At 43.3% G+C, this 26,933-nt stretch overlaps 1 protein-coding gene across 1 annotated transcript in view; it reads right to left on the minus strand.

Annotated features, from left to right (window-relative positions):
- Positions 1–26,933, minus strand: part of LOC311010055 (scavenger receptor cysteine-rich domain-containing protein DMBT1-like) — a gene marked incomplete at both ends in the record, with an annotated part of 528,569 nt that overhangs the window by 364,932 nt on the left and 136,704 nt on the right. The window contains 4 exons of the mRNA XM_084004536.1: positions 11,904–12,185; positions 12,279–12,593; positions 18,965–19,255; positions 19,349–19,663. Of these exons, the coding sequence (XP_083860662.1) occupies positions 11,904–12,185; positions 12,279–12,593; positions 18,965–19,255; positions 19,349–19,663 (1,203 nt within the window). The remainder of the gene's footprint in view (positions 1–11,903; positions 12,186–12,278; positions 12,594–18,964; positions 19,256–19,348; positions 19,664–26,933) is intronic.

Here is a 26,933-nt window from a genome sequence, read left to right on the forward strand (position 1 = left end):
CGTCGCGCGACGAGCCCGCCCAAACAACAACATTTCTTCCGCCATTTCATTCTCTCGTCGATCATGGCTGAGATAACCACCATCGCTGCACTGTATCTACTCTGGAGAAGTTCCCACACGCCTCGCTCACGCTCACCCAGGCCCGGTCCTTTTTGATCCTGTCCCTGAAGAGGGGACAGGAACTATCATATAGCTCTGGGTGAGCGGTCACGGCGACTATCAGTGTCTCCTCCATCTTCTTCACTGGAGCGGCAAGCCGGCAAAAAGCGAGGGAACACCAGGACGTCCGTACGTCAGCACGTCGGTGACGATCTCAACGCTGATAGGCTGTCGCGGCGCGTCTTCACGCGAATTCGCCGCAAAAGTTCAATTATTTCAACTCGAGCGATGGCGCGATGAAGCGATTGCGCGATGAAGCGATGAAGCGATTTTTCGCGTCCATCGCGCCGCGCTATCGCGTCCATCGCGTCGCCCGGCGCGATGAAGCGTCTAATCGCGTCTTTGCATTGACATTACATGTAATCTTGTCGCGCGATGAAGTTTCATCGCGTTTGGTGGGTACGCCCTGTTACACTTGTCTCCCCTCGCGCCGTAAGATCCCGGTCCTGTCTCACGCGTCTCCGTCCAAGACGGTGTCGCAGCCCTATACTGAACCAAATATGGATTTACATTTGAACAGGATTAAAGAGACACACTGACAGCTCCACTACATATAGGTGCTTCATTTATTAGATGGTATTTTAATACACTTCATAGTCACCATCAGTGACAACAAACACCAGTTGTTCCTGCAAGCAGCCTGTTTGGCCTCCCTCCTTATGTCTCCTTATGTCTCTCTCTCTCTCTCTCTCTCTCTCTCTCTCTCTCTCTCTCTCTCTCTCTCTCTCTCTCTCTCTCTCTCGCCTGAAATTCAAAACAACCATTTGCTGACAGTGTGCTTCAAATATTACATTTATTTACATGAGTTGTATTGAAATAATTACTTGAGCACTAAATGTCTACATCACTGATCTCATGGAAATAACAACAATAGGCATATATAGCATAATAACACAATTACACATATAATATTAATGACTTTCACATATGTCAACATGCACACAGAGCCTTTATAGTTACACATATGTAACAGTGTAAATAATTAATTTGTTATTTTGTTAAATTCCTGTCAAACTTGGGACTGCAACCAACGGTTTTATTTTGAAAATGTACTTTATTTTGAAAGTCCAAAGCGGATGTTTGCGTTACGCTTAATGCTGGGCATTTGTTTTAGCGCTCAGAAGCGAGTAACGTTACGCTGTGGGTGAGTTACCATTCTGTTCGCTCGGACATCACGATAATTATAAATGCAAACTATGTTTTCATATTGTTATATTATTATGTAGACTCGGTCAGCATTTAATGTGTATAATTGCTTGTTAAGCGTAAGTCTTGTAAAACTCGTAGTTTGACTGTTTTATGAAGAATTGTTGCCGTAATATGTGTGAATGTGATTTAAGCTAGCTACCAGCAGCACGAGGTGTACGTGACCTGCGTACTCTCATCTCTCTCATGCGGAGCTCTTCTTTTGTAGGTCGAGGAACAGACTGACATCTTTCATTGACACGCTGGTTGTGTGTTGTTCCCATGTTTCAGGTATGTTTGTTTGTATTGTTGAATGTAAAATATTCTGTGTTATATGTGAATGTGTAACGGTCCACTATGTGCCAGTCTCTCTTGCTCTCTGCGTTGTATATGTAGACCTGCACCTGCACATGGGGAAACCAGTGTGTCAAAGACAGCACGTCAGCATCACGGACAGAGACACAAGCAGCCCTACACAACACATAATAAATGAGAACGGAGGGCTAGCATCAGAGACAACGTAAAATAAGCTACGCATAAGCTAGCATTGAGCTCTGCGCCTGAACTTAATAATTTACCTGACGCCAAATAAACGGCGTTAATTCCTCAATTAGATAACAAAAATACAGTAAACTAAAGTAATGTGTTGTGGGCTTTATGTACGGTGGCCCAGAGGTGTCAGGCCAAATACAAAAGCCACAACACAAATACAAAAGTCACAACACAAATACAAAAGTCACAACACAAATACAAAAGCTGCAACACAAATACAAAAGTCACAACACAAATACAAAAGCTGTAAAACAAATACAAAAGTCACAACACAAATACAAAAGCTACAACACAAATACAAAAGCCACAACGGAAGTGACCTAAAACACGGATAAACTCAACTTCCCAAAATGCATTGCGGCTCGTCTGACTTCTGAAAAGTTTTGGATAATGGCGGACGATTGCGGTGATTCTGGCGACAGTCAGCAACAAACCGCGTACACATGTAAGTATACTGTAACATGATTTTTATGTTTCCAGCTGACTTTTTAATCGTATTGATAATGAACGTTACTTTATTGTTGTTGGAATTGTACGTTAACGTTACGAATCGAAGGTCCTGCTAGCCGGCTAGCCTACAGACGGTAATTTACCACAGAGGTTAGCGAGCGTAACCGAAGCGGCAAATGTGCCGTTTTTACCGACGTTAACTAAAAAGATAGTGCTTATGTTAAAACGTGGTTATACATTTACTAACGGTGGTAAATAACACGGTGCATCGTTGTTCGTTAAAGGGAGGGATGCAGACACCGAGCGCCTCATCCGGTGGAGGGAACGATGAGGAGAAGTTCACCGGCAGGAGGAATGCTGCTCTGAGAGGCTTCATTTAAGAAAATGTGGTATTAAATGTTATAATTCTCATATGCAGGGCTTAAGTACTACTGGTGCATATTTAGCTACTCAATGATATAAGGTTGAACACCAGCGTATATAGATGGGAGATGTCCTGCTCTCCTGAGATGTCTACCTGAAACGTTCTGTTGAACAGCAAGAAATCATCAATGTGCTGTAACACTTTTCTATGTACTGTTCTTCATATAGGATGTTTCTTAAAGAACAGGGGTGGAGGGAAGGTGGAGCCGGATGAGCTAAGAAGAAGTGGGAGACCCTCAAGCAGAAATACAAGGTGAGTTGGAAGCAGTTTAAAGTATTGAACTCTACATGCTTGATGTTAAGCATAAAATAAACCAGATGAAGTTGTCTTTCTTATTAATAATCAGGCAAAGTCGGTGCTGGGTAATATCTACAATGTGTTAAAACATCAGAGTCCATTAAGTTGGTCCCATGTGGAACAGTATTACAGTACATATTATAATATATGACTAGTGGTGAATAGTTGATCTAAACAATGATTACAAGAAGTGTTTGTATATGTTGTTTAAAGGAACTGACAGTGTCAGCACTGAGGGAGGAGAGGTCACTGCTGCACACTGGAAGTGTTTGTTGTCATGGATGAGGTGATGGAGCAAAGACCTGCTATTACCCCACTACACCCCATCTCCTCAGCCATGATGCCAACCACTGCAGCAGGGTCTCTCCTCCAGAGCAGGAGGGAAATAGACCTGCAGGCCTAAAACATGAGTCCACAATGATATATATTCAGATATTTATTATTTAGATTTGTACAGATCATCAGATATATTCCTTAAACATTTAACAGGAAACATTTGACTGTAAGAACTTATACCGTGTGGTATTACTTATAAACTGCACTACTGATAAACACAAATAAAACCTCAACAATAATGATGTTCCTGCAACACAGGGATCTGGACATTTGGTCCATGGTTGAGAAGTCTGACTGCCTGCAGGAAAAAGCTCTTCCTCAGTGTCTGTCCTGGCCTTTATGCAGCGTTGACGTCTGCCCGACTGCAGCAGGGTAAAGAAGAGATTTTCCTGGCTCTCAGCCTCACCCTCTTGCAGTACGTTTCCTCCAGCGTGGTGAGGGATGCCTTGATACCCTCTGCAATGCAGCTCGGTCCCGTGCAGTGCAGCTTCCATAGCAGGCTGAGGTACAACCTGTGAGGATGCTCTCAATGGCTGCGGAGTAGAAGGTCCTCAGGATGGAGGGGGAGACCTTAAACTTCCTCAGCCGCCGGAGAAATTACGTAAACTATATATAAGGTATGTTCTGTTAGTAAGCAGTGGACGAGGTTCTCCTTGGAACGCCTTGAAAGACGGAGGTCCTTCCTTAAATCCCCTCCCCCAGCGAGGGAACATGAGTATTGACCTGCAGTACAGCCCTCTGGCACCAACCTGTAACAGAAAACACTAGATATTACATTTATTCTGAATGTTTTCCTGTTAATTTGTTGATGAACAGTACTTATTTCTTATCATACACGTATTGCAACCTGTATATATAACATGGATTATTTGTCTAATAAATGATTCACTAATAGCCCACTACTTGTTTTTTTTATCCCACCAAACTCATACATGATATTAAAACGGCTTATATTAACCTACATGTCTGTTGATTTTGTTTATGCATGCATATGCCTGTCTATTGATAATCAAATAATAGAAGAACTTATTTAAACCAGATAAGTGATATTACTTACTTCAGAGGGAAATCCAAATTCCATGTATGTGAATAATGTAGCTCCTCCGACGGCCGATTTCCTCCGTCGTCTCCGCGGTGAAGGTGCTGGTGTTCCGTGGTCAGAGGAATAATACAATCTATGAACATTAATGATCGATAAAAGCCGCTTAATAGTTGCAAATGATGGCGAGTGAAAGCAGCTACTCAGGTAAGAGGAAGAAAGCGAGAGCGCGCATATATAAAAAACCGTGGAAAACATTTGACAATGGTAGTTTGACTGAAAAAATATTTTGAAATATTTAATTAAGTGTAATACTAATCATGCTTTATATTTTGATAAGTAATGTCCATTAAATGGGAGCTAGAACCGAAATCGATTCAGTTATGTGAGAGAAGATGAGAACAAGATGTTACTAAAGTTAAAAAAAAAAAAAAAAAAAAATGTAGTATGAGATGTGTTTGAGGTCACTTCCGTTGTGGGACACTTCCGTTGTGGCTTTTGTATTTGGCCTGACACCTCTGGGCCACCGTATTTATGGCACTTTAGCTTGCAATTATCCCTGCAGCGTTTAGTATGTGACTTACCGCAGCAGTTTCCACACGTTCTGCTGTGGATTACCCATAAGCAGTGTTGCCAGGTGAGAAATGTAGGATTATCGTACCAGAGACATAAAATTATCGTATTTTGTAGGAAATTATCGTACACCCGTCATAACCAAAATAACAAGTCTATTGATGCGCTGTAGTCACTCTAGTGTTGAATAGCGTCTAACATGTTCACTCATTTTCAGTGCTTCTTCTTCCAGACTGGCTCTGCTTCTTCTTAATTTTTTTTATTTTTTTTTCCCCTCACTCATGGGGCGGGCGCAGCGGACTATTCAGCCAATCATGGCCGTTGTTCTGAGGCAAACGCATACACGTCACTCGTAGCTCACATATAGAAAAGCACGATTAATCGTGAAACAGATTCCTTCAGATTCACAAAAAAACTCCGACAGACAGTTGCGACAGGCTGATTACAACCAATTACACCCACACATTCACGGAATGGTGAAATTATCATATTTCTGGTCTTTTTTGGGATTATTGATCGTACATCGTACAGAGGGCAAAATTATCGTACAAATACGATTATTATCGTACACCTGGCAACACTGCCCATAAGTCACTTTTTTTAACCCTGTGCCGCAATGCAACATTGACACCAGCAGATGGCACTGTCCCCATTTATGCAGGCATTTTAACAGACTATTTACAACCCGTTACAAATGCAGGCCATTATGATCTTTTGTGTTTTATATTTTATTTTCAAGTATGCTAAAAAATGTTATCACTATACGATCACTGTGCAGAAGCGAGTAACGTTACGCTGTGGTTCGAGGAACAGACTGACATCTTTCATTGACACGCTGGTTGTGTGTTGTTCCCATGTTTCAGTTGCAGCAATAAACAAGTCCAGTGGTCCATCCAACCGGTCTCGTCTAAGTTCATAGCAGCAGAGCAAAATCAACAAGGTCACACATACAGAACAGGGCCTTACTGTTATGCATCTTGAACTTGTTCCATGTAATGTCAAACATTGGCCAGCAGATGTCGCCATATTTAACTGGATCCAAACAGAACGTTTCCACACATTGTTTCGTATTGATTCAGTGGTTCAGAAAGCTTCGGTTTCTCCGTCACTACGTGTTGAACCTTCGTTAATAGAAGCGTGTGACGAGTTAACGGAAAGAACCCCGCAGAGAAGTACAACGTCTTGTTTACCTTCCGCTGCTTTCGGTCCGTTTGTTAGCGTCCAAGGCCAAGTCTGAACGTCCTCTCCTCGGCCTCACAGGAATACGTGCGGCCACCGGCTTCAGACGCCATGTTGTCTTCTCCATATTCAGTCCGGTGAAACGTTGGAGAAAACACTCCGCTACTCATTCCGGACAACAAACTATGGCCTGGAGCCACCATTTCCCGCACGGACGTTTTGGCCTTGCCCACTTCCGCCTAGGCTCACCCTGCTGCGCTGTGATTGGCCAGTGTGCCTCCGTGGTGTTTGGGTGGAGTTGTTCAGTTCCACTCCTTTAACGGCTACTTGTGTAGCTAGCTAGCATCGAAACAAAGGCCCAATCCCGACGTCCCCCCTCACGGACTCAGGCACTTTGATGCACGTTCACGTTAGGTCCCTGAGGGTTCAGGTCTTAGACCTTAGGGGGGACATTGGCATTTGGCCCAAGATGTTGCCCATCTGGTCATTTCTCCGTTGTTGTCATGGCAACATGTGACCTTTATGGGATGCTTTCATACGGTTGTGCTGACATGAAGTGCAGACTGACGGATCCATACAGAATCATTCTAAAGTCAATCACTGTTTCAACTACAGTCCTGTGGACCATCGCACACATATTAGACAGTATATATAGCAATAATAACAATAATTATAATAATAATAAGCAGGACACCACAGGGAGTCGGACCCCATCTCAGTAAACTGAAAACACCATCACCAGTGTCTTTTTATCTTATTACTGCCATTATTTATTCCTTAATATTATATTTATAAATGATAGATTCCACTCAAAGTGGTCCAAGACTGATCACATGATGATGTGAAACTACTTGAATTTAAAAACTGGCAAAGTGATTGAGAACAATGATTTGACACGTTGGAGTCAAACATTTCTTTACAACATTAAAGAGACCAATCGGAAACGGAGACAGACTTTGGACTTTTGATTGGAGGAACTGTTTGGTCCCAGAATGCTCTCTGCCAACTCGTCAGCTGTTTGCTCTCAGCTGGAACACAACAACAAACAATATGACAAAGTTCACAAATATTGCTGTAAATATGGTAAAAAGTGACTTTAAAATACTCACCACTTTTTTAACCGTTAAGAGCTAAATGTGTCAACATGTAGCCGTTCATTTCAGAGAGTGTCACGTGAAAAAACAGACAGATACATCACATGATGTAATATATTTTATTTACATTTGCACAAAGATTCCAGAGGAGCAGTCGTTGGATGTGAGGATTCCTCCATGTTGGACTTCACCACTAAGAGCCCTGTTCCATGTTATTCTTGTACTATGGGGAGCTTTGCTCCGTTCTATTGACTGGAACACTGTTGATGATGTGAGCCTTACCGTTACACTGAGCCTGCTAGCACTGCTAGTTCACTGGACCATAGATTACCATCCGCATGAACACCTGGGTGATTCATGCATCTGGTTTTAAGTCCAAACACTGGGACTACTATCACTGCCATGCACCAGCATTTTCCAAACACAAACAGTCCTTGAGCTCTTGCTTTGACTTCATGATAGAATTGTGAATAAATAGTGAACGGCACGTCGTAGTCTGTCTTCTCTTTAGTCTGTCTTCACAAATCTCAAACAAACCAACACGCTGAACAGATCTCAGGCTCCTCCAACAAAACTCCTTAAATGTGTCCAAAACTAAATCACAGCACTTCAAAACCACAACGTACCACATGAAATAGTCTAGAAGTCAAATATAGGCAGAAAATGGAACATAGAAACATGGAATGAGAGATTTGTGGTCGATTGTAATTCCAAAACAAATATACAAAGTCAAGATTTCAATGTTGTACTTCAACTGCATCGACCTGCTGCATATGTTTCTTATGTTTATTCAGATTGTTTGCTTAGTTATGACCATATTTCTCATCAAATCTGTTCAGTACAAAAATCAGCAAACTCCCTGAGACAGATGCTTCATCATTATTCTATATACAGACTTTTATTTTGAAATTTTTTGGATTTACTGATCATCCCATGGCCTCATATTTGTTAGTTTTTGGTATTTTTGTTTCATTTTGCTTTTTGCTTTCTCTTCTCATCATATAAAACATCGTCATGAATAAAAAGTCACGATAAACAACAACATTCCTTAAACTAAGTCAAATGAGCTCAAAACTTATGAAAAATAGCAAAATCAAGTACAATTGTTATGAAATAAGCAAAATGATTAATAAGAGTAAAATCCTGAAATACAAAATCAAATACTTGTTTATAAAGTACAACATTAAGTCAACACTTTATGTACAAAATGAAGCAGAATTCTTATGAAATATGAAAATTGGTTCATCACAAAAATAAGCTGTTCATTGTAATTCTCTTCAGTTAAATGTGTCCTGCTGCCCAAATCGACTTCACAACAACAATGAGCCATGTGAACCACAAGGGGGCGCTGACGTGAAGTCATGACATGTGACTAACAGATGAAGTCGGTGTGAAAACAGTCTCTGGGACCTCCAACAGGACTCTGCAGTCCTGGTGCTGGGAGATTTCAACCACGTCTCCATGAAGAAACCTGTTACCATAGCAACAACAAGCCTCGCTTCAACAAGGAAGTAAGGCGCCTATGCAGTGAGACAAATGCTGCATTTCAATGTGGCGACAAAGACCAATACAAACTCCTTAAATAGCAACTTCAAAAGGCAGCTCAAACAGCTGAAGCCACTTCTAGAGTCACACCTGAAAACAAGCTCCAAGTCCATGACTTTAAGGGGGTTTGGCAGGGCCGGCACACAATCACTAACTACAAGACCAAGCATCATGTGAGCCCCCCTTCCTGAGAGGCTGAAGGATTTCTAATAATAATAATAATAATAACACATTCAATTTATATCACGCTTTTCTGAACCCAAAGACGCTTTACAGACAAGAGATAAACAGACCATCAGACAAAACAATGAAAGAAAGAAGATGGGTTTGGAGGCGGGACTGGAATATGGTGAGGGACTCAGAATCACCGATGGTTTGGGGATGGGAGTCCCAGAGCCTGGGAGCTGCCCTGGAGAAGGCTCTGGCCCCGAAGCTGCGGAGGTTGGATTTGTGGATGGAGAGGAGCCCGGCTGATGTGGATCTGAGGGCACACAAGGGTTGGTAGGGGGGGGGGTGAGGTCAGGGAAATGAGGGGGGGCCAGATGGTGGAGTGCCTTCTAGATGGGAAGCCAGTGGAGAACACCAGACTGGAGGGGCTCAAACAGGTTATTAATGTGGAGATGGGATTGTAATTTTGTCATTTCTACTGTAGATTGGAGTCCAGTGAAGCTCAGACCAGCTCTCTCAGTCTCCCCACCCTAGGTTGGCTGGTCCACCCTTTTCAATCTCAGAGCATGATATCAGAAGGCTGCTCCACCATCAAAACATCAGGAAAGCGGCAGGGTGCTTACCAGGGTGAAGTAGAACAGCTCCCAACTGACCCCTCCCACCCAGCACATCACCTGTTCACTCTTTTACCATCAGGGAAGAGGTACAGAAGCATCACCAGCAGATCCTCACGCTTCAGAGATAGCACCTAGCTCCAAACCCCCCACTTCAACATGGACATCTTTTCATGTCCAGAGTAATAACAATATAGTAGAAATGTGATGAGTCATATTTCCAGAGGAACATGCGTATGAACATGAGCTGGTGTCGGTGTGTTAGAAACCCATGTGGATGTGAGAGGAGCTCCTTGGAGGTGCTACTCTGCTCCCCGAGCTCCTTCCTGTTCAGTCGGCCCTCCTTCAGCTGCACCAACGCCCAGGTTGTAGTAATCCGGCTCCACGTCCTCCCGTCTGCCCGGCTTCTGCCCCCTGCTGGCCTGGAGAGACGTGACAGCACACAGACATGTGACTTCCTGCATGGCTCCTCTCTCCAGGTCAATGAACACAGACTGAGTCAGTGCTCTCAACAACAGACATGTGTCAGTACCTTACAGTAGAAGTAAAGGCCGACCTGCGCCGACAGCAGAATCAGCGGCACGGTGACCAATCTGATGATGACAGGTCTCAGATCTGATGATCAAACACATGGACAGTCATCACATGACTCATCATGACTCCAACAGCTGCCATTCAACACAAACTAGGGACCTGGCATTCTGTCCTCCAGTCCATTGTTTGCTGTCACCATTTACAGACCTGGTTTCACTTTGTTCACTAGATCAGGGCTGGATTCCAGAAAGCAGGTTTAGTTAAACTCTGAGTTTGTTAAGCCTGAGAAGAGGGACACTCTGGGTCCTCTGTTCCACAAAGACAGTGAACCTAAACTTCCACCTAATAGATATGGAAGCACATTGATTGGAGCAGCCTGACGTCGGGACACGATGTTCAGAATCAGAATCAGAAAGGAGTTTATTGCCGAGCATGGGCAGACTGGCAATCTGGCATCAGATTAAAACCATATGTCTTAGGCTGCCTGTTTGCACAATATTCTTCTGCTTCATTTTCAGCTGCAGCCACATTCTTTTTGTGTCTGTGGGATTAAACCTAAATCTAAAAGAATATTATTACATTTCACTTCTTCCAGTCATGCTAATCAGGAATTGAACAGTCATCTTACCTACGACAGTGACAGAGAGCAGACGGCTCTCATAGGAGAAGTTATGAGAAAGAACATGGGCGTGATAAACACAGCTGTAGCGTCCCTGGTGGGCGGGCTCTGCAGCAGGAAACAGGAAGTGGGCAGTGTGATTGACAGCTGGCTGGGTGTAGTTGTGTGCTGAGTTGGAGGAGGTGAAGGTGAGCTGGAAGGAGCCTCCTGGGTACTGTGGCTGGACGGAGCAGAAGACGATGAAGGTGGAGCGCCTGAACGCCTGAAACCCCTGCTGCTGGGCCTCGGAGACCCCGTCCATGGAGGAGGACATGGAGATGTTTGGCTGCAGCAGCAGGTCTGTAAAGACAGAGAGATGATGAACGGTCACATGAGGCTCGTTGGAGATGAACTGCTCCTCGCCTGGAAAGTAGACGAGATCAGGCGGCAGCAGCAGGAGGCGGAGCCTAAAAGCTGCCGTGCAGTCCAACACTTTCCAGCAGCCTTCATAGACGTTACAGGAAGTTATAGAAACAGTTACATCCTGTTAGATGCTACCTGTAGTTTGTGAACACGTTCAGATTGATATATTTTTTAAGAATTCATTTGGATTTATTCATATTTGTTCATAAATATCTGGAAATGTGTGTATGTTGCATTTTATTCTCTCCTTTCCTCTCTTGATGTCTGCCTCATAAAGCATGATGTAACTACTTGTTTTGATAAGTGCTATAAATAACCTTTATTATTGTCATTATAATTATGGTTATTATTATTATCAAACACAAAAGATATGTTTGAAAACTTTTATTGCACAACATGAGACTTACAGCCCACGATCTAGCGTTAAACATTAGAATGAGATCAAGATACACTGTGAAAACAGGAAGTGATGTCACAGGTCTGACAGACAGACAGACAGACAGACAGACAGACAGACAGGTGTGTCCTGCCAGGTGAAGCTCAGCAGTCTATGGAGGGTCTGAAGCTTCCAGAAACCAGCCCACTTCTCTACATTCTAGGACGTCATTGTCCTGGAGAACTTTACAGTTCAGTCCAGTGGAAACCACTGACTGTCACTGGGACAGAGGAAGGAACATACTGGGAACACTGCTGTCATAGATGATGTCATAGATGATGTCACTGAGGGGCTTACCTGAGCAGGTGAGATCCAGGATGGAGTAAGAGGAATCTGATGTTGCACACTCCCTCAGAGTGGATCCAGAATGAACACAGTCAGACCTGATCCTCCACACAGGTCTTCTTGAGGACTCCTTTCTCCGTCCTACAGAAACAGCAGAGCCACAGTCCAGCTCTCTACAGACAACAGCTGCTTCCTTCAGGGTCCAGACAATGTCAACCACTGGTCTCCAGTCTCCCTGTCTCACCTCCAGTGTTCCAGCACAGCGACTGGCTCCTCCCACCAACCTGACAGGCTCTGAACAGAAAGAAGAGAGTCGTCAGTCAAAGAGCAAAGTGAGTTTGATGAGAACAGAAATGAACCAGATCAAAGCTGCAGCTCCTCTTCTACCTGAGCAGGTGAGTCCAACAGCTTTGCCAGGTGAGCAGGTGTTTCTATCTGAGCCTGAGCTTCTACAGTCCAGGAGAGCAGACTCATGGCCTCCACACTGGAACTCTTTGGTCCACGTTGGAGCCCCCACGTCTCCATAGAGCGCCCCCTGGAGGACTGAAGGAGCCCCACAGCCAAGCTCCCTACAGACCACCTCTGCATCCTGCTGGTCAAAGTCAGCTTCACACACTGAGGACCACCACTGGTTGGACTGGTTGGACTTCACCTCCAGTCTGCCTGAGCACAGACTAGTCCCATTCAGCAGCCTGACAGAGTCTGGAGAGATGATAGAAGATCAAATAGAGAGAGAGAAAAGACACCAGACACCAGAGAAAAAGATGTCATGAAACTATTCAGTGATTCAAACTGGACTCAAAACAATTCCACCATCAGTTCATCATGAACACCAGAACACATGGTTACAACACCACAGCCTGCAGCCATGTTCCATCACATTCCCGTGTCCTCGTGGCTTAAGGGTGAAGCTGATGTGGTCTCTGTCCCACTGTGACACCGAGGTCCACAAGCAGACAACACAACACTTCACTAACTGTGGATGCTCCACGTAATAAGGCAGGGAGACACCAACTGTGCCACGTTAACACCATATCAGCCGTGTGACAAAGAAATCTGTTGCACTCTCTTCACACAGCACTGCTGTTGCAGAATAGTGGGGACGTCCATGTTCTCCCTCATGGTCCTCATGCAGCCGCTAACCTGTGATGATCACATTAGAGCTGCACAGTTTGATGTGTGCACGAGGGCGGAAGTTTGCATCGGGACGATAAGGACAAGTCACAACCAAAGTTTGGGAAAGACAGACTTGTTCCAACCAATATTTTGATGTTTTAATATAACAGAATGTTATTTTACATAATGCATTGAATAGAATATTTTTGGGCAAAATTCACCGTTTTCAGTCCAAATATGTCATTCGTGTTGATCCAAAGGTGGGGGGGGGGGGGTCGTTGGCATCATTTCACATAGACTGGAGTGAGACTATTGGCGTTTCAGAGTGTGATCTCCTTCACAATAAAATATCTTTGGTGGAACATCAAGATAACGGCATCGTCGTCTTCGTCACTTTTCAATGATACTGGCTTTGAGGTAAGTCTCGTTATCTGCCAACGATATAATACGCTGTTTAATGTTAAATTATGTTTTGGCTGATCGTTTTTCCCGGAGCGGGACGTTTCCATTCATTGTCTATGTAAGAAGCCCTGTAATGCCATCGCAGCGAGTTTCGAGAGACGGCGCCTCCCGCAAGCTTTTTTTTTAAACTGAGCATTGTCGATCTAAAATAAAGACAGATTCAGCAACTGCATAGCTTATTTCTCGCCTAAAATGTTTTCAGAAACACGTTTCGGTGAACTATTTTCGTAAAATAAAGTAAGATTGGGAAGGTTGGGTGCATGGTGTGTTTGTGTGCGCATGCGTGGGACACACGTCTCGCAGCCATATATGAGCTGACTGAAGGAGAGCGTTACCTTTGAGAGAATGTTTATATACTTTGTTGAATATGTATCCATGTTAACGTTGTGCAGTTTAGAACAGAAACAGTCTGTTGTTTAATGTGCATCTGACATCAAGTTACTTTCCTCTGCTACTTAATGTTCTGAGGTTGCTGGCAGCTTTTTTTTTTTTTGCATTTTCGTTCAGACCTATTATTATTAGTGTGTTGTCTCTGCATACTAGGTGTTGCCTAGTAGCCGAAGACATGCTCATTTTATTTTGTGTAGAAAAAAAACATGGCAGTCTTAAATTACAAATAGAGCATTTTATTTTGATGGCTTTCAGGTTTATTGTTTTCGTAAATTATTAAAATGTGTTGACAAAAGTCATTTAGTGATCTGATTATATCTGTTTCATAATATGTCAGCAAGCAATGCATCAAGACTGTGTTGTAGATGTGGAAGCCTTTCCCCTTGTAAAGTTCACCATATCCACCTTTCATATGATGCAAACATAATGTGGGTGATATTAATGTAAGATGATTGCACAAGAGATTGACACTGATATGTGCTTTTGTTGATTCTTTTTAAAGAAATGGCAGAGACTCAGAGAACCAATCCAGTGTGGCAGCATTTCAGCGAGACGACTCCTGCAGCACTGGCTGACACTTTTTCAGCACTTTACTTGTTCTACCTCACCTGCTGTTAATATTTGTTCAATATTGTTCTACTTGTTCTTGTTCTACCTCACCTTTTTTAAGTTCAATACATATTCCATCTTAAATTGACACTTGTAATATTTGTAATCAGTGTCATTTTTAACATGTAAATTGAGGGAGCAAAAGTAATATTGGCTCCAAATATCGGCTCAAGAAAATTGGCAGGCCGTATCGGTCATCGGCCAAGACTGATGATCAGAAAATCGGTATCGGCATCGGCCCTAAAAAATCCATATCGGTCGATCCTTAATCTGGACAGTTCTTTTCCAGAATGAGAGCTCAAAGAGGAAGACGCTATCTATGTAGCACAGCTAGCGTCAGGGCTGAGGTGCAGATGGAGCTGGGCCTGGCTAAAGGTTCAGGTCAAGAAATTAATTAGAGCCATCCCATGTCTCATAATTACTGACGATATTTTCTTTGAGCACAGGGTGTCTGTAGGTCCTTGCATAAAAGCACCAGATGTGTTAAATGATTCATTTGAATCAAAACCTTTAAAAAGTAGGAGTAAAAATACATGAAAAGAAGCAACCAACTAGTTAGAATCTATAAGACAAGTCAATAAAAAGCTAAAGGATAAATAAAGAATAGTAAAAGCAACAGGTGACATGCAGGTTAAAACCAATAAAAAGAAAGAACACAATAAAAGTAATAATCCAGACCTTCAACCAGACTCCTGGGGCTCGGTCCAGAAAGCAGGTTTTCCTGAAACTCTGAGTTTGTTAACCCTGAGAAGAGGGAAACTCTGAGTTTTCCGTTCCAGAAAGAGAGTGAACTCAACCTTTAGGTCAGTTACCATAGTAACCAACTCTGTGAACCTAACCTGCTCGCTGGCAGGTTTGCTTCAACAAACCCTGAGTTTCTCCTACATGTCTGTCTTTTTCCGAAATCTGAACCAACTGAAAACAATGTCGGTCCTTTCCTCGTCAACCATCGATATGGAAATAAAAGGGATTCTAGCAGCTTTACGTCGGGAGAGGATTTTGATTACTTAGAAGAAAATTACCGTTTTTCCTACCGATCACATATCTAAACAATATTCTCCAACATTTTCAACATTTCATATCACGGACATAATCCAGATTCTTTGCAGAGCTCTAGATTTTTTGCGAACGGGAGTTTTCTGAAAAAGGACATTTCTTTGTTGAAATAGCTGCTTATATTTACTGTTTAATATGTGAAATATGATTAAAATCATATGCCTTAGTCTACATATTTGTGCAATATTCTTATGCTTAATTTTCAGCTGCAGCCACTTTCTTTTTGTGCCTGGGGGGATTACACCGATATGAAAATGATTGTTTGCTCATTGCGCTACTTTGTGAACCACGGGAGTTGAACCTCTGTCGCCTGAACCGTAGGCAGCGTTGCTAACTGTTACACCAGTGTCACGCTGTGGGACTGTAAGTAAAGACGTATCACCTTTAGATCAATCGACTGTTTCATTCATTTATACACATTAGGGATCAACCGATATTATCGGCCGATTTTGACGTTTTTTGAACGTATCGGTATCGGCCGATTCGGACTGCTGTTTTGGCCGATCGTTTTTACCGGCATTTACAATCAGGCGCCGCAGGCAGCTGCGTGTTGCTTGGTAGCGCTGACACAAGCCTGGACATTCCCCTCCCTGCAGTTGTCATGTCTCACTCTATGTTGTAGTTTTTGTCTCTGTCTGTTATTTTGGAGTATTCACCTTTCCTCTCGTTTCAGATCCTCTCTCCCTGCCCTTGTGGTTTCTCCTCCCTCTGTGATTGACTTCCCCCGCCCTGATTACCTTCACCTGTTTCCCATTACCTCCCCTCTGTGCATATATAGTCCCTGTGTTTTCCCTGTCCGTTGCCAGTTCGTCTTTTGTCCCCGTGCTAAGCGTTCCAGCCTTTTCCTCAGAGTTTCTAGTGTTTGACGGTTTTTAACTTCTGCCTGTTTTCCCTCGACCCTGTCTCTGCCTAACCCCTGCCGGATTTGTTTGCCTCCGCTGACTGACCTCCTGTGTACCGAACCTGTTTTAAGTAAAGACTTTATTACTTCATCCGTGCTGTATCTAGTCGTGCTTTTGAGTCCATACAACTGTCGTCACCCAGTCGTGATAGCAGTAGTGAGAGCATGGTCTTCAAAACAAAGGTGAGTTTTAAACTTTCTTTAACTGTTTAGCTGAGCTGAAATGTTGCCTTGTGCTTTGAAAGTGGAAACACTCAATGTCAAAAACATTGCTCCGTTTTGCTTGAAACTATGATAAAACCAGGGCTCTCAAGTGTTTTAGTGAGTTAAGAGTGGGATTTTGGCTGAGGCTGCGGCGTCAGCGGGGAGGAGGGGAGGGGGGGTTGGTGAGTGATCGGCAAGTAGTTTAGGATCGGGGACGTACTGCAGTCGGGGTGAGAGAGAAATCCGACCGGCACCTGCTGCATTTACACCGTGCCATCATTCATGGCCGTAATAAACACTATTACTGCTTTGTACATGTTGTGGAAGTCCCGGACACACCGGGAAACTAAACGCCGTCCTGTTTACTTTTACCGGAGCGTGACGTTCCCATTCATTGTCTATGTGAGAAGCCGTGTATGCCGTCGCGGCGAGCTCTCGATAATCTTTTAAACTGAGCGTTGTCGATCTAAAATAAAGACAGATTCAGCAACTGCATAGCTTATTTATTTATTATAAACACGTTTCGGTGAACTATTTTCGTAAGATAAGAGGGAGGTGGGAGGCTGCGAGGGGAGAACGATACGAGCTCGGAGGAGCACAGAGGGGAGGGGTGCGTGTCCGTGTCCCACTCGATGACGCGCGCGCATGCACACGTCTCACAGCCATATATGAGCTGACTGAAGGAGAGCTTTAACTCTGAGAGAATGTTTTTATACTTTGTTGATGGCAGTCTTAACTTACAAATCAAGCATTTTATTTCGATGGCTATTTTCAGGTTTATTGTTTTCGTAAATTGTTAAAATGTGTTGACAAAACAAAAGTCATTTAGTGATCTGATTATATCTGTTTCATAATATGTCAGCAAGCAATGCATCAAGACTGTGTTGTAGATGTGGAAGCCTTTCCCCCTGCAAAGTTAACCATATGTTAACCATAATGTGGGTGATATGAATGTAAGATGATTGCACCAGAGATTGACACTGATATGTGCTTTTGTTGATTCTTTTTAAAGAAATGTCAGAGACTCAGAAAACCAATCCAGTGTGGCAGCATTTCAGCGAGACGACTCCTGCAGCACTGGCTGACACTTTTTCAGCACTTTACTTGTTCTACCTCACCTTTTTTAAGTTCAATAAATATTCCTTTTTAAATTGAGACTCGTAATATTTGTTATCAGTGTCATTTTTAACATGTTAATTGAGGGAGCAAAAGTAGTATTGGCTCCAAATAACGGCTCAAGAAAATCGGCAGGCCGTATCGGTCATCGGCCAAGACTGATGATCAGAAAATCGGTATCGGCATCGGCCCTAAAAAATCCATATCGGTCGATCCCTAATACACATTAAGTCAGGCAGTGATTATCTGCCACGCAAAATGTCTCCATTTTGATGCGGTTACGTTGCTCCGCTTTCCAAGGATGACCTCGTTTTCTACATAAACACTCAGTAATATCCCTAACTCTCTCCCGGTTGCCATGGTGAATCGTAGTATCGGAGCTCCATTGATGATGGCTTTATAGAGTCGGCAGGCACGCGTGTAACTCAGAGTTTACATCTTCAGAGTTGACTGAACTAATTCAGAACAGCTGTTCTGGAACCGAAAACTCAGAGTTGGTCGGCTCAGGGTTGAGTTCAGAGTTGGTTGAGCCTGCTTTCTTGAACGAGCCCCTGGACGGTGCCGCTAGAAAGGAATGTTTCCAGTTTAGTTTTAAAGGACAACAGCATCGGGGCTCACCCACCATGATGAAAAGCTAAAGGCACTTTCACCAGTTTTCCTGGAGAGCCGGGGAATAACCAGACGGCCTGTTCTAGACCACCTGAGAGGTCTGGCTGCTTGGTACCTCACAAGCCTGTCAGAGAGATACTGGGGTCCAAGACCATGTAGGGTCTTAAAAACACCATTAACATGAACAAATCAAGTCTAAAATGGACTGGAAGCCAGTGAAATGACCTGAGCACAGCTGTTATATGGTCCTACTTCCTGTTTGTAGTTCTCTACTGGAAGGAGTTTGGTAAGACTTTAGATGGAAATGAGGGACGAGAGATGAAAGGTCACATTTACCCTCCGTTCAACAAGATGGACCCTCAAAACAGGAAGTGATGTCACAGGTCTGACAGACAGGTGTGTCCTGCCAGGTGAAGCTCAGCAGTCTATGGAGGGTCTGAAGCTTCCAGAAACCAGCCCACTTCTCTACATTCTAGGACGTCATTGTCCTGGAGAACTTTACAGTTCAGTCCAGTGGAAACCACTGACTGTCACTGGGACAGAGGAAGGAACATACTGGGAACACTGCTGTCATAGATGATGTCATAGATGATGTCTCTGAGGGGCTTACCTGAGCAGTTGAGATTCAGGATGGAGGAAGAGTAGTCTGATCTTGCACACTCCCTCAGAGTGGATCCAGAATGAACACAGTTAGACCTGATCCTCCACACAGGTCTGTATGAGGACTCCTTTCTCCGTCCTCCAGAAACAGCAGAGCCACAGTCCAGCTCTCTACAGGCAACAGCTGCTTCCTTCAGGGTCCAGACATAGTCAAACACTGGTCTCCAGTCTCCCTGCTGTCTCATCTCCAGTGTTCCAGCACAGCGACTGGCTCCTCCCACCAACCTGACATCATCAGGCTCTGAACAGAAAGAAGAGAGTCGTCAGTCAAAGAGCAAAGTGAGTTTGATGAGAACAGAAATGAACCAGATCAAAGCTGCAGCTCCTCTTCTACCTGAGCAGGTGAGTCCAACAGCTTTGCCAGGTGAGCAGGTGTTTCTATCTGAGCCTGAGCTTCTACAGTCCAGGAGAGCAGACTCATGGCCTCCACACTGGAACTCTTTGGTCCACGTTGGAGCCCCCACGTCTCCATAGAGCGCCCCCTGGAGGACTGAAGGAGCCCCACAGCCAAGCTCCCTACAGACCACCTCTGCATCCTGCTGGTCAAAGTCAGCTTCACACACTGAGGACCACCACTGGTTGGACTGGTTGGACTTCACCTCCAGTCTGCCTGAGCACCGACTAGTCCCATTCAGCAGCCTGACAGAGTCTGGAGAGATGATAGAAGATCAAATAGAGAGAGAGAAAAGACACCAGACACCAGAGAAAAAGATGTCATGAAACTATTCAGTGATTCAAACTGGACTCAAAACAATTCCACCATCAGTTCATCATTTACTGTTTTTCTCAACTGCTTTGCCACAATTCTCAAAAGATAATGAATATTTTTTAAACAACATGTGTAAACCTCCAAACCACTGGCCACTGCTTCACAACAGATTATCATTTCTCATTCTTTTAGACAAATTGCAAATATTTTAGCACATATATGCAAATGAGTACAATTATCTACAATTTGCACAATTAATGATTGAACATATCTTGCTGATCAAAACTGAATATGTTGTTTCTCAGTTGAATAGTTGTTCTCTTCAAAACATGTATGAATTATTTCATGGTGTGAGTCATCACATGTACAATAGTCCATTCAACTGTCTAAATGTGTCAGCATATATACCATGAATATCATTATGTACTATGGAGTATTTTCTAACGTCCACTAAACTGGTAAATTGTCTGTCAGGAGAAACTTGAACTTCACTAACCAATGAGGAGTTTGTCCCATCTTACATCAACCAATCACACGTCATCTCCAGTCAGCTGACAGGTGCTATTCATGAGTACGGCTGTTACCAAACATATTTATAGAGCTGGACTACAACAGAATAACCACAATGTCTGAACATGGAGGAACCTGCTCAGGTACATCATGAACAGGGCAACTGTAACCGTTTCCATGGAAACGTGAGTGCAGTGTGTAATACTGTAAAAGAAACTTGTACTGATGAAATCAGCATGTGGATAGTATTCAGTTTAGTGTTCAGTTCACTGGTTAAACAGAACATTCTAGTAGAGGAAACATTCAGGGTCAACTAAAGAAATAGGACAAACCTGAAATGTGGATATAAGGAACATTTCCAGGCTCCACTGCCGTCCTGAAAAACATCTAAACATTCTGACCACCATTGTTTCCATGAGGTCAAAGGAACTTTTCATTTGGAGGGCAGAGACTTTTTATATGAGACACTAACTTTGTTTTGAAGCACGACTTCAATGTTTTGAGTGAGTTCTGACCTTTTGCAGGTGAGTTATGGTGTTGTGTTGGAACATGGAAGCTATTTAGACAAATCAGGTTCTGAGAATATTAACAAAGTTTCAAGAGATGAGCCAAAGAAATTGAAATAAACTGTAACACCAGAACACATGTTTAGAACACCACAGCCTGCAGCAGTGTTACATCACATTTACATGAATACACTCTAACAACTGTTATCCATTGTTCAACACTTTCAATATGTTTTCAAGCAGAAACACATCATCATCTGCAGATCCTCTATTCTGTTCCTTCTGCTCAGAGACTCCACAAACGTTGCTCTCCACACAGAGAAGTTACAGCTTTGGATTCTCTCTTATCTTCCTGAGAATAAAGCTGTGTTTAGAAACGTGGTCTAAACCAATAAGAGACAGAGCTCGGGCGGGTCCTTGCCTCTGATTGGCTGTGGTCCTTTTCACTGCTGTAAATTGTGTCAGTTCGAAAAATGTGAGCGAGCTGAGCCCGTACTTTTCTTTGAAAATGAAGAGAGGCAGAAAGCCTGGCCCCAAGACAATTAATTAATTAATTAAAAAGCCCAAAAATATGCCTTCAGACAGGACTGGTTGAAGCAATTCCCCTGGCTGATGTACGATGAAGAAAGGGACTCAATGCACTGCATTTATTGTCGGGACTGCGGTCAGAATATGGCCGGTAATAGTGCGTTTGTGGAAGAGTCTCTATGAAGGAGTGCGTTATTATCTACTGCCACATTTTGCATAAAGGGAGGCCGGTCAACATGTTAATTGGACATGTCGGGTGGAGCATGGACACGCACAGTGTTTGAAGGCCCACATTACAGCATGAGAGATCATGAATAGGAAATTGTATAGTAGCCTATTCCTAATATTATTAAAATGAATAGCCTAAGTAAAAATATAAGTAGGCTAGGCTAAGATCACATAAACAGTTTTCCATTTGCAATCTATAGGCTAGTGACCTGTAGGATCTTTTTATTCTTGAGGAATTTATGCTGCCACAAAGCAAGCATTTGCTGCGTTTGGGCATCAGTGTGCAGATTGGCTGGAGAAAACGGGTGCTCTGGGTGCTGATGCTGCTGCAGTTAACCTAGGCCAGGGGTCGGCAACCCAAAATGTTGAAAGAGCCATATTGGACCAAAAAAAACAAAAACAAATATGTCTGGAGCCGCAAAAAATTAAAAGCCTTATATAACCCTTATAATGAAGGCAACGCATGCTGTATGTATCTATAGTAGCTATATTAGCTTATCAAAATGACTAAATTAACTACAAATACATAATGAGCCTTCATGATTAAATGTTTATTTTTCCTGCAGTGCATTCTGTAGAGAATGACTCACCACGTGACTACTCTGTTGCTTCATTGCTTCATTGCTTTGATGAAATTAAAGAAATGCAATAAAGACATCACATTTTTTATGTTTTTATCTTGAGGATTCAAAAAAAAAAAAAAAACAGCATAACGTGCCCCTTATCTGGGCAACAGTGCAATAAAACACAGCCTGCATTTATAAAAATAAAACATCAGCCTTTTGAAGTATATAAAATCAAATAGTTCAAGTTTGACGTCTGTGCAATAAAGAAATCAGATTTTTGATGTCGTTTTTATCTTCGAAAAAACAGCAACAAAATGGGACGTGCATAACGTGCCCCTTAACTGGGCAACAGAGTGCAATAAAACGCAACATGAATTTATAAAAATAAAACATCAGCCTTTTGAAAAGGTAAAGTATATAAAATCTAATGAATAGCTACAGTTCAAGTTTGACGCCTGTGCAAATGCAGGTCAGTGCAAGGGTAAAACGAAGCAGCATCCTCTTCTCTTTTGACACGCAACCAACGCAGCTATCCTCGGACCTGAGCAACAAAACACAATAATATCCCTAAGTGTCATTCCAAATATATAATCAGATATCACTTTAAAAAACAGCCACTTTGTTACTAAATATGTGCCTATGACAGGATTGTGTTCTTACCCATTTAATGTGACTTCTGTTTTCGGGCATCACTGGTCAGCTTCTCAACATCTGGCATGTAAGATGTAACTTTAATCTTGACGCAGGACTGCAAGCTCTCATCTGTGAGGCGGGTGCGATATTTTGATTTGATGTAGTTCATGTTTGAGAATATCTGCTCGCACAGGTATGTTGATCCAAAGATGGATAATACTGCAAATGCATATGTCTTCATGTTGTTATAACTGTCAGGAAGAGCATTCCATGTGTCATAGACAAGTTTCTCGGGTCTTGGGAGGCTTTCAATTTCGCTCCATTTGTGGCTGTGGGCAAGCTGGGCTTTCTGGCGAGTGACGTCTTCAATCTCGGCTGTCAGACGTTTGAATTTGGACACCCATAAATCTTTGTCGGCAATATCAGCCATTTCCATCTCAAGGTCAGCTTGATTTACTCCTGGGAATGTGCTCAACAAGGACGGGTCAATCTCCAGGGGTGTGACAGGGAAAGACAGTGTCATTTTTTCCTTTCGGAACTCGCAAAATCTGTTCCCAAATGCAGTTTGCATATCAACGATTGCACCTTGCAAATAATCACCGTTGAGTGTGTGATCGTGATGGGCTTCTTTGAGTTCTCTCAGGGAGGGGAAGTGGGAGAACGTGCCTCGCTGTACATCTCTGGCAAAGACAGTCAGCTTGCGCTCGAATGATAGAATAGCTTCCAGCATTTGCAGTGCAGTGTTTCCCCGCCCCTGCAGACTTTCATTCAACTTGTTCAGGTGGCTTGTCATATCCACCATAAAGTGCAATTTTTCGAGCCACTCAGTATCTTCAAGTTGCGGATAGTTCAGGTCTTTGCTTTTCAGGAATGTTTTCACGTGCTCTAAACAAGCGACAAAGCGGCGCAAAACCTCACCCCTGGACAGCCATCGGACTTTGTTGTGTAGCAGGAGATCGGAATATTCGCTGTCAACTTCACCAAGCAATGCACGGAACTGACGGTGGTTCAATGCTTTTGCAATTATCTTGTTCACCATCTCGATCACGAGGTTCATCACCGCCATACACTCCGATGGGAATGTTTGTGCACACAGTGCCTCTTGATGCAAGATGCAGTGGAATGCAAGCAGATTTCGATCCAATGCTTTCTGTAGCAAAGTCACAAACCCCCTTTTTGATCCTCTCATGCTGGGTGCCCCATCTGTAGCCACTGAAATCAGGTGGTTGGTGTTTATCCCATTGTCATTTAAACACTTCAGCACAGCCTCACATGTGTCTTCCCCCCGTGTTTGGCCTTTCAGTGGTATTAATTGGATCATTTCTTCTTGCGGCCCATTTGCGTTCACATACCTGCATAAAAGCGCAGTCTGTTCAATATCGACCACATCACAGGACTCATCACAGGCAATTGAGTATGCTGGCGCTGAATTAATGTCCTTGATTTGCTGATCGGTGATGTTGCCTGCCATTTTAATTGCCCTTTCCTTCACTGTCTTAGCGGAGAGAGGCATGTCTTTAATTTTTTGTATTATCTCGGTTTTGTTTTTGAAGTCTGCAAATAGGTGTTCTGACACGTTGATGAATGACTCCTTCATGTACTCACCATCTGTGAACGGTTTGCCACGTTTTATTATCTCCCGGGCTGCAACAAAACTTGCAGCAGTAGTGGAGTTTGGAGATGCAATCCACTTCTTAAATCTATTTTTCCGCTCCTCTAATTTCTGCAGAAGTAATGCAATCGCACTTTTTCTCTCACTCCCAACTGGGTACTCGGCTGCAAATGTGGCATGCTTTCCCTGAAAATGTCTTTCCACATTGCTCTTTTTGTTATTGGACAACTTCTCGCTACAGAGCAAACATTCAGGCAATCCTTCCGCATTGGCAATGAATGCAAATGATTCGGTCCAAGAAACGTTAAATCCTCTGTTCTCCTCAGTTATTTTTCTCCTTTTTCCTTTGGGATCCATAGCCCATCACGCATCCGCCGGTTTGTTTACAACAGCCACCTGCCTGGCATCCCGCCCTGCTGATAGAGACCTGTGTCGCAGGCTATGACGTAAATATTCGTTGACAGAAATGTTGAAATTGAATATTTATTCTACACATTTTTACAGCATTGGAAAACGTTAAGAATGTTTGAATGTAGAAACAAAAAATATATTTTTCTCCCCCATCTTTTTCCATTTTCAAACATTTTTGAAAAAGCTCCAGGGAGCCACTAGGCGGCGTTAAAGAGCCGCATGCGGCTCTAGAGCCGCGGGTTGCCGACCCCTGACCTAGGCCATAAGGGGGCGTCATTATGTAAAAGGAGAGCGATGAAAAGGTGACCTTTTGGTGTTAAAGGCGACGCAATGAAAAATGTGGGTGCACCTGAATTTTGTGCTGGTGCACCTAAAAAAAAAAGTTAGGCTCACCAGTGCAACCAATGCATAAAGTTAGTCTGGAGCCCTGTAAGGAGGTGTTCAGGGTGAAGGACTCCACGTGGGGGTGGAGATACTGACGAGCCCCCGACTGAGCTGCTCAGAGTTGTGGCCACTTTTGGTGCCTGCTATGGTGGCAACCAAAGAACCTGCTGGTGGAAACCAGCGGCTCAGAAAGCTGTGGAGCTGAAGAAGGAGTCCTTTCAGGCTGCTTGGTGGTCGGCCCAGAGGACTCCTGAAGCAGCACACGTGGAGGTTTCTCTCATACAGATATCTTGGTGCATTCAGCAGATATGTTGAATATGTTGAATTACCAACAGCTGACAGCTTTCTAGATAAGTAAGAATGAAGAAAGTAAAACAACCACATTGCATGCATCTTTGTCATGACGTCATCGCTTCTAGAGCTCCGTCCATATCTTTGTTTCATTTCACGGAGTGCTGCCGCGCCGTTATTTCTGCGTGCGCGCTGCTGTCGCTGTTTCTGTGGTGAGATTGTGATTCAGAAAACTTTACTGTTCATCAGACTTCATGTGTCAAAAGCATCCGTTTATGTGGGCAGGCCAAGACGAGGAGGACGAGATTTCCTAGTGTTAAAAAACGTTTCTAAAAAAACATATACTCATTTCATTACATACATGTATACATTCCAATAGTACTGATTTGTTTACTATTCTAATTATATTCGGTTCCAGAAGTTCGTTCCAACAGCCCTAAAACATTCTAGTAGTTTTATTATAATTCCTTGTTATTCAGAGACCATGAACATGTGCATAAATATGCAAATGTTGTGCAATCATTGATGGACTTTCACCGTGTCTGAAGTCAGCGCGTCTGTCGATCCACTCGCCGCTATTTAAGTTTCACTATCAGTTGTGAATCAGTTCATTTCTCAGTGTTTCTAACGTCAGATTGTGTTTGGAGCTGCTCATCACATGGATTCTTGTGGGTCATTTGATGACAAAACTCAGAAAAAACTTATCATAAACATCTTCGACATGACTATCAATCACTGTGTGTGTGTGTGTGTGTGTGTGTGTGCGTCAGCCCCGCCCCTCTGTGAAACAGTCTGTTAATTACACTAAAACACAGGAGAGACTCTCAACGTGTTTTTTCTCTTTTCTTTCGACAAACGCTTATAATGTTATATATATATATATTAGAGAAAACAAAGACTTTTATGAATTCAATGAAATTCCGCATATTACAGTTGATTACATTTTCATTGTCAAAATATATGGGGCACGCCCCAGTTTGAAAACAACAGTCATAGATGATGTCATAGATGATGTCACTGAGGGGCTTACCTGAGCAGGTGAGATTCAGGATGGAGGAAGAGGAGACTGATGTTGCACACTCCCTCAGAGTGGATCCAGAATGAACACAGTCAGATCTGATCCCCCACACAGGTCTGAATGTGGACTCCTCTCTCTCTACTACAGAAACAGCAGAGCCACAGTCCAGCTCTCTACAGACAACAGCTGCTTCCTTCAGGGTCCAGACATAGCCATCCACTGGTCTCCAGTCTCCCTGTCTCACCTCCAGTCTTCCAGCACAGCGACTGGCTCCTCCCACCAACCTGACATCATCAGGCTCTGAACAGAAAGAAGAGAGTCGTCAGTCAAAGAGCAAAGTGAGTTTGATGAGAACAGAAATGAACCAGATCAAAGCTGCAGCTCCTCTTCTACCTGAGCAGGTGAGTCCAACAGCTTTGCCAGGTGAGCAGGTGTTTCTATCTGAGCCTGAGCTTCTACAGTCCAGGAGAGCAGACTCATGGCCTCCACACTGGAACTCTTTGGTCCACGTTGGAGCCCCCAC

The sequence above is a fragment of the Eutrigla gurnardus genome (assembly GCF_963514095.1).
Source record: "Eutrigla gurnardus genome assembly, chromosome: 24".
Classification (NCBI taxonomy): domain Eukaryota; kingdom Metazoa; phylum Chordata; class Actinopteri; order Perciformes; family Triglidae; genus Eutrigla; species Eutrigla gurnardus.